General features: G+C 39.5%; 1 protein-coding gene across 1 annotated transcript in view; it reads right to left on the reverse strand.

The window, feature by feature from the left end:
• Window positions 1-9,298, reverse strand: part of kdm5ba (lysine demethylase 5Ba) — a 20,403-nt gene that overhangs the window by 7,847 nt on the left and 3,258 nt on the right. The window contains 13 exon segments of the mRNA XM_020593205.1: window positions 818-1,012; window positions 1,335-1,454; window positions 1,908-2,070; window positions 2,369-2,550; window positions 2,944-3,102; window positions 4,158-4,277; window positions 4,432-4,590; window positions 4,724-4,884; window positions 4,990-5,083; window positions 5,293-5,421; window positions 7,216-7,386; window positions 7,497-7,619; window positions 8,106-8,183. Of these exon segments, the coding sequence (XP_020448861.1) occupies window positions 818-1,012; window positions 1,335-1,454; window positions 1,908-2,070; window positions 2,369-2,550; window positions 2,944-3,102; window positions 4,158-4,277; window positions 4,432-4,590; window positions 4,724-4,884; window positions 4,990-5,083; window positions 5,293-5,421; window positions 7,216-7,386; window positions 7,497-7,619; window positions 8,106-8,183 (1,854 nt within the window).

The raw sequence follows: 9,298 nt of genomic DNA on the forward strand, positions 1-9,298 counted from the left end.
ATATCCAAATCTCACTTTCAGAATGAGTGTTCTTAGGAGTAGCACATTTGTTAAGTGAAAGCTTGATGTGTACAGGCAAGAAGCTGGTAACAGAAGATAATACGTTCATTACACTTCAGTGTGATTTATGGCAGCTATCGTTCTGTAATAACTTGCAATTTTATTGGAAAGCCACTTGTACTGTGATTCACCTGTGTGAAACCTACCTTCATCAGCGCTACCCAATCTAATTCTTTTTCTAAATCCTCATGATAAAGCTGAGTATACAGGGGGAAGCATGATTATTCTCAAATAAAGGTTTTAGTCCATTTTCACGTTCATTTTAGTTCTATTTGGACACTAAATCAAGGATCATGTAGTTCACAGCCACTTGAGTGTTAATGCTGTGAAAATGTTTTTGATTCACAGAAGCAGAATGGTGATTTGAATGTGTGTGCCACCGATGACTCCAGCGTGTCCAAGAAAAACAGCGATTTGCATAATAGCATCTTGTTGTTTGTTGATTAACACTGAGCAGTGTGGAAATGAATAAATTGGTGCATTATCAGTGGAGCTGTAAGAGCCACCAAGGCCTTACTGATTATGGCCAAAACTGACTCAAATCATCACTGCTGCTGCACCTGCTTTGTTAACCATAATTAAATTTGTTAAACACTGTTAAAGCCACAGGAGCAAATATCAAAGAAGAATTAATGAGATTCATGTTTAAAATGTCCTGTGAACAGTAAATACAGAGACTACATGTTGCCATCAGCTCTCTAATCTGGTATGTTAATAAAAAAGGACATTAAGGTCCCTTAAGAAAAGCGTTGCTCACCATTTTGTTAACCTTCTGTCTTAGCTCCTCTTCTTCTTGGATCATGAGGGTCATCTCCTTCTGTACTGCTGACGCCATGTCAAAGTCCATCGAATCTGCTTTACAGGCCATGTTACAAATCATCTCATCGTGGGAGAAGACACAGTACCTGCTCAGCTGACGATAGTGTTCCACACAGTTACGGCCAATGGGCAGCTGCCGGACAACAAGAGACACGTCACTAATGCAGCAAAAACAAGTAATAACAGATAAATAAAATCTCTGTTCATGCATTTGACATTTTTGCCTATACATCTCTTAAATCTATTTCAGGGCTTTAGTAATCATGAGCTGTAGGTGTTTGTCTATGTGCTGCTTTTTCACCACCTTTCCTCTGATTCTTATCAGAAAGCTTTGATGTTAGAAAAAAATTTTCTAATAAATTTTATGGAAGCAAGTCTTCCCTGATTTCTGATACACACACACACACAAAAAAAAGAAAAAAACACTGGTGGCTGTGTGGCTGTCGGTTTCTCACCCAGTCCATTGTACAGAAGTTGACAGCTTCAGCAAAATTGAATCCCTGATTGAATCCACTGTGGTAAGCTCTGGGAAAGGTGATGACAAACTCGCCCGCACACTGGTTGGTTCGATAGATCTAGTTAAGAGTAAGAAAGGAAAGAAAAATAAGTAGTGGGTATTTTAACAGTCCCCGTTTTGTAAACTTGATAATTGTGTTGCATTCAGCAATGTTTGGATCTCATGATTGATATTTGCTTTCATCATAAATCTAGGATTAGGTTTTTATTATGTAATTCAACTGAATCAGTTTTTTCCCCCATCAAAAAGCTGTAATTCATTGTTAATGTGTGACATTGCATTTTATTGATGGCTGAGTTACGTTTATGTGAATAATACATTGGAAATCTGATGAATTAGCACTGTCACTACTAAATCAATAACATAGTATTTTACTTATGTCAAATTTTCTGGGTAACAGTACTGTGTGATATGCATATGTGAGGACTTATCACACATAATGGGTTGAGACCTAGTGTTGTCTGACACTTAAATTTTGATAATTATTATAGTTGAAGTGTGAGTTTGTTACCGGGACACCGTTGTTCATCAGGGTGTTGGGATTCATGATGGTGACCAGCTGGTGAAGGAGGTCTGGCTGGGACTCGAACAGCTCAGGGGCCAGTTTCTTCATGACCGACTCAAGATGCTCTGCAGCGTAACCAGGAGCCCCATACCACGTCTTTGGCTCCCCCCTGCACATATGGTCAAACATCTTAGTGAAAAACATTTACATCATGTTCACATAAATGGGTACACTACTGTCATTACTGTATTTTGACTGATATGCATGCTATAATTTAATGAATTATTGATTTGTTAAAGCCATGACAGAAGTGGCAGCTTGATTTTCTAATACATCACATTTTTAAAACTATTACTTTCTGATGAACTATGAAAATACCAGATTGTTTCTAGTGTAAGAAAGCTGAACTTCTTGACTAAAATATTACTGCTACAAATACAAGATATGGTTTGGAGAGTGCACTTTACCAGTGTAAATAGTTAATGGAGTAGCTCCAGTGGTCCTCAATGTGCCAGCAGAAGGAAGAGAAGCACATGCCCACATACAGCCAAGGTAACTTCATGCCACAGATGTCGGCTGTAATGTGAGTCAGCACCGAGGCATCCAGCACCGGCATGTTGTTCAGGTTCCAGCCGCTGCTCAGGTAATGCTGCAGGTCAGAGACAGGTGTCACTAGTCCACTTAACCTCATACTCTAATAAAGCCCTGTAAACTAATCACTAAATACACAAAACTGATCTACGCATAAAAACAATTACTGTTGTTCATTTCTCCCAGTTAAAAACCTGCACAGATTTAAGAAATACTGAAGGGTATTTTGACAAAAACCAAACTCATTTCTATATTTTCATAAACACAGATGTTAAGGAGAGAAGTGTTGCACTGAATTGCATACAATTGTACAGGTGTACCTATTAAAGTGGCCACTGGATGTGTGTGTGTGTGTGTGTGTATATATATATATAAAGAAAAATAAAAGAACAAATAGTAACAGCCACATCTAAGCCAACTGACAATTCTTAGCCTGACAGACAGCTTGTACCTCATCCTCAGGAGAGATTTCAAAATGGCCATTCCTCACAGGGAAACCACTCCCAAACTCCTTGGAGGCGATGTCTGCTCCGTACTCTACAGTGACATCCTCCTCGATGGTGCTGACAAGACGCCAGAACTCTTTCTCCACCAGCTCAGTAGGAACCATCTATGGAGCACAAAAAGCACCGTGTTAAACACAAATCGAGGAAACAAATGTATTGGTTTTTGAAACGATGTATTTCTACCAACACTACATGTCAGACTTTGCCTTCAATTCTTTGGATCAATGAGAAGAATGTGTGCAAGAGAATGAAACACTGCCTGATAAGACAACCAGGGCCGTCTGTGGACATGCATTATCAAATCATTCCTTTCTTCCAGACCAAAATCATAAAACCAAGCCACAGAGTCCAGGATTGTTTCCTTTTAACATCTGCTTTAACTTTCACAAAACCTTTTTGTGCTAAAAATAGAACAATTTCATATATGGGAATGTTTTGTGAATGCAGTAATAACTAATGTTAGTAAATCTTATTTCCTGTGTACTGTGCTAGATGTCATGCCATGTTTGGGATATATAAATACACACACACACACACACACACACACACACACACACACACACACACACACACACCCCAAAAAACTATTAAAATGACATGCAAGATATGTCCAAATTATATTATAAGAACATCTGATAACAGCAGTAGAACCTTGCAGATAGCCAAAGAGTCAGCTTCCTTGATTGCCTCCCCTTTAACCCAGAACAGTAACTGGTGTGGACATGTTTACCTGTCTTGCCTTGAAACCTTGTCTTTGCCTTTTGCCCTCTGCCATGCTGCTTTTCTGAAGAAATCAAGCATTGGAGACGGAGCAGTGCAACAGAAGAGTTACTAAATCTTCTCAAGTTGCTGCCTATGAGGTTGTCTGGCCTATGACCCAGTCACCTCAACATTTAACCATAAACAGCAGAGAACCCTCTTCAGCTGTAGTAGGGCTGATTCAACATCTGATCAGTGCTACCTCAACTACTTGCTCTGTTTGGCCTACAGTTGCATTAAAAGTGGCTCCCACCAAAGATTCAGCTCTCTGCAGTCAACTGAGCACTTCAAGGGGACTGCTGAGAGAAGCTGCACCCCTACCTGAGTTGGGGAGCACCCTGTGGAGTCTAGATTATAACTCTGCATATTTAAACCTGTGTAATTACTAACAGGAACTCACATGAACTGGCATGTTAAAATAATCCGACTTGAAGGAGTCAGCCATGTCTCCAAAAGCTTGGAGTGTGTAGCTCCTGCTGGCTTGTTCAAAGCCAAAAGCGACAGGAGGTTTGCCGCATTCCTGGAAAAAATAAAATAAAGTTAAAATAAGCACTTTGATCTGTACTATACAAACTATACATATTGTGGATACCAGACAGATTACAGTCTTGTTGCCAATTAGGAGCATCTGTGACAGGATTTAGATCCCTGGGGGTGGAGGGTCTGCAGCTCACCTGAGCCAGGCATTTGGGGCACCTCCAGTCACCTTTGGGAACCTCATGGAGAGGAGGGATTAGGCAGAAGATGTGATAGCTGTCGTCACAGCCATCACACAACAGCAGGCGATCCTCAGCATTTCCATTGCCACATACCAGGCACATGTACTGGTCCACCTGAGGACACAGAACAATTGTTGTGGGGGGTCATTTACAGCATAGTGTAAATATTATACCACATGGATAAATGCTTTTTGTTTCTATTTCAGTGATTAAACCATCATTTCAGTATAGAAGATACAGAACTTACTTTATTCAGGGGAGGCATGCTCATGCTGTTTAATACAGTTTCTTCATATTCCATTGGATACTCATGTTTGATTGGCTCTTCATATTTAATTGGCTCCTCATATTGATATGGCTCCTCATATTTAATTGGCTCCTTTTTCACCTCTGGGACCACCCTTCTCACTGAGAGACAAGGATGAAGACTCAATAGAAGATTCTGTAATACTTTGAATCAACAAGTTCACAATATCTTATAAACTAATCAGTATTAATTGTCCCTGTTGTTACCTGGCTCTGGCTTGGCAACATATGTGCCCATTCTCCTCCTGAGATTGGGACGAGTCTTACAGACTTCCCCAGGTTCAGTTTTAACAAACCCTTTCTGTCAGAGTCATAGTGAAAGGCAGAGAGACAGACAGAGAAGAGTCACAAGTGAGATATTAATGAGACCTTTTTACACCGGAGGACCAATTGTGAGAAATATGTGGCTTGAACCTTTAAATACAAAATGACCACAGCCACAGTCTGAATTAAAGTCAGCTGAGTATGGTCATGGTGGACACAACAGTGAGAAAGGACAATCAGACCCACTTCAGATTTCATTCGCTTAGCTCGGCGAGCAATGCTGTACGTCTCCTGGGGCTGGACAGACTGGCGCTGCGGCAGGTCATGAGGGGTGTACTCCTTATCTTTAGTGTCATTGGTCAAGGTGGCCTTCTGCTAAATAAAAAAAAAATAAAAAAAGCAGGGAAACCTTCTGTGTAACACTGAACTCATCTAGTTAAAAACACAAAAGTAGCCACACTGCCCCCCTAAATGCAAGTCAAATTAACAAAACCAAACCAACCAACAGATCAAACTAAACTAAATGTCGGTGTTAGCATATGCTTTAAAGACCGAAAACTGTTTAAATACCTATTATGAGGATTTTACAATTATCTTAGACTAAAGGTGGTTATTCTAACATACAGTATAGCCAAACTAAGTTGTAGGTAAGTATTTGAAAATATTGGACTAGACTGTAAAATATTTCAAAGGGATCAAAGTATTAATACAATTCAGCTATTATCAATCGCTTGTTGCAAGTCTCCAAAAACAATAAAGACAAGAAATACCATTACTGGAATGTACAGCTATTAACAATCCTTACACTTTAATCTGGTACCAGTGAATATTTACTGACAATTCTAGTTTTATGACACTGAAAGCACCACTGTAAGAAGGTTGTATGAAAACCAGTAAATGTTAAATCCAACTGCAACACACATACACACACACTGTATTGAAAACAAAGACACTAATCATTCAGACCACTCATTGTAGTACATTTTTGTGGAAGCTTTTAAGAGACATTCGACAGTATAGCAATTTATGATGCATAGTAGTGTTGTTCTGGTTGGACAACTGATCCAAATAGTTGCTGTATCCAAACCCTGAAGATAGTAGCACAGACAGACCAAAGTAAAACTTTGTTTTAAATGACTGCGTCTCACTGCTTTATCAGCACTGCAAACAAGTGTGACTCAGAAGTCTCATTAAGAAACAAAACTGTTCAATAGCCAGGACCATTTGGCTGCTGTTCTTATCACATTCTAAGGACTAAAGCAGCGATGAAGGCTGACTGTTGCGTCACGTCACCGCAACTTTGTCTGGGCCAGTTGAACTGAAAAAGTGGCAACTGAGCACACCGCAGACTACAACTGACTAGCACGCATGTTCTGCGCCTGCGTAACAAAAATAACTCCCCCTACCAACAGATGGCGGTATCTGAAGTTGCCTTTCAGAAAGTGAAAAAAGAAGAGCTAGACTATGGAAGTACAAGCTATAAATAAAGCACCCCTCTTTCAAAACTGCTGCTGCTCTTTATAGCTACTTCTGTCTGATAAGAAGTTGCAAATGACACTACTGTTCCCTACCCTTATTCTTTTGGTTGTAGAAGAAACAAGAATATTGTGGAGGCAAAAAACAAGGAGAAACCACACTAAATGGGTGAAATCATGGTACTACAACGACAGGCTCAAGGGGCTTTCCTGTACATTTCTCTTCTTATGCATTGATTTGCTAAGCTGAACAGCCAATCAAGAGTGGTCTCTCTCACCGATGAGGTTTGATGGCAATTCAACATGCCGAATCGGCCAAAAACTCACAGGCAGGTTCTGACTAGTGCCAACGGTGCTGGACACAGTGGAAAGACAAGCCAAGACAGACACTCACCAATGGCCCAATGGTGGCAGATGGCTGACCATCAGCTTAGTGTGTCACGGGCTTAGGAGTAAGTCCACATTTACTTCACTGAAATTACCAAATTATAAATCTGTCAGTTATAATAATCTGGTGTGTATTGTGCCAGGTGAGAGAGAGTCACTGCCTACGAGTTTAAAATAACACACTGTATCCCTTGAAAAGGTACAATAATGGGCTGTAAATGTTTCCAATAAACATCCCCTCAACTGCAAACAGCACGTTTAGTAACTGCTGCTCTACTGGGAAAAGAAAACAAGTGATGTGACGTACAGGCAAATTGGCTCCAGTCTGGAACAGGTTATAGGGGTAGACGATCCTCTCATAATGTGCCCGCAGATGAGAGCCAATTGCCTTGCCTGGAGCAAAGCCCATCTTGACTGATATCTTTGTCCAGCGCCGCTCTTTGCAGACTGCATCGAAGCCTCCTTCTTCATTCACCAACTTTAGAGAAACAGAAACTTTTTAGAGAATGGATTCCCATTTATGTGTAGAAAGCAGTTTTCCATTTATGTTATGGTGCTCAAACTTATAAAACTATTATTTGCATGTGCCTTATTCAGCTGGTAAAGGTCCAAAATCTTTCTTTCCACGTGAGGGATTTTCAGAGTGCATCCTTGAAGCTCCCAAAATTTTGCTATTTGATCCAGGAAGTTGAGCTTAACTCTGGTTTGAGCCTAAGAACAGAACAAAACAAAAGTTAGTTGTGTAATAAACATTTCACTCTTTAACATGATTTCAGTTATAGGGAACAAAATAAAAAAGATCTACTTACTGTCTTCCTAAAGTTTTTCCTATAACAAATGTTTTTTAGAAACTAAATCAAACTGATTGACTGCACTAATTACACAACTCTGCTCACAATATTATATTCCAAGAGACCTAAAATGATGTGAGCAGCAGAAGGACAGGTCTCCCTGCAAATCTGACTGACCACGCTCTGACCAGAACCAAAACAAAAAGCAAACATCTTAACCAGGATTTGTCAGATATGATGATGCTGTAAAAAGTTTGGTTTACATGTGTTATTTAGAGGAAATAACAGGATCGATGCTGCAATGATTTGTACTTTTACATCTCAGAATAACATTAAGTGACTCAGAACAGAATTTTCTTACTTTGAACATGCACTGATGCATTTTAAACACAAAAAAATGGTGTACCTCCAATTCATTCAACCTTTGTATCCGTGGTGTGAATTTCAGTCTGTCAACATCACAGGCAAACGGTGGCTGCCATTCCTGAGAGAATTAACAAAAAAAAGCTATTAAGCAAAATTATACCAGGTCTTTGATGGTCACAGTGAAAGGGAAGCTTTTGAAACCAAGTTTTGTCTGCTGCTTGTCCATCTATAAAAGGGAGTGCATCATGTACAACAAGCCCCCCATGTGAGTGGTAGGTAGTTTTACTCAAATTCTCCTCAAATTAAAAGGCTTTTGTTTTAATAGATATTTGTCAAACATTAAACAGGAATAAATATTTTTGTTGAGGATTTTTTGGCAGAAGAGTGCATGTGGATTAGAGCTTAAAACAAACAATTTTACTGAACAAATATTAACCCATTCAGACAGTTTTCTCAGTTTGGAATATAATGTAACTGAGTTCTTGGCAATATATAAACGGCCAAGTTAGAGGAAAAACGAGCCTTTTACTAGCTAGTTTTCACCAAGTGTGATTTTTAGCCTAAAATGTGACCCCCCCCCCCAACTGGCAAAGTTTTATTCAACAGGAGCAAAATGTAAAATTGATTGAACTGATTGTGTGCACACGCAGTCTGAGTCCAAAAGAATGCAGTTCTGCTAGTCAATCCAAAAACTGTTAAAGGCAAACCTACAGGAAGTGAGTGCAAACATGCAAAGAAGCTATGAGCAAGATTTAAAAATCTAAACAAACCATCAACAAAACTACATACTAAATAACCCAATTTATGTTTAAAGCATTCAGCTACATAGCAAATGTTAAAGGTGATGTCAAACTAAACATTAAATGTTTGTCAGAGTGTTCAGCTGAATCTGTTTATTATCAACATTCAACAAAGCACACAAGTACATCAGATCACTGCCTGGCTCCATGTGACAAAGACGACTGCACCAGTTCAACCACACTAATCACCGTGGTGACAAACACTGACATGTCTGATATTAATGCACTTGCACACTGTAGCTTTGCTTTCATACAAATCTTCTCAACACTAGACCGCTCTTGCGAGACAGCCCAATAGACCGTGACATCATCTCAGCTTTATATCATGTGTGGAAGCTTTTATATATGCTTATAATTTACTGTAGCATTGATATAAGGTGTTCCTTAACCCTCAAGATTCCCAAAATGGCAGTCATTTCTAATCATGAAGAAC

The sequence above is a fragment of the Monopterus albus genome, unplaced genomic scaffold (genome assembly GCF_001952655.1).
Source record: "Monopterus albus unplaced genomic scaffold, M_albus_1.0 scaffold18.1, whole genome shotgun sequence".
NCBI lineage: Eukaryota > Metazoa > Chordata > Actinopteri > Synbranchiformes > Synbranchidae > Monopterus > Monopterus albus.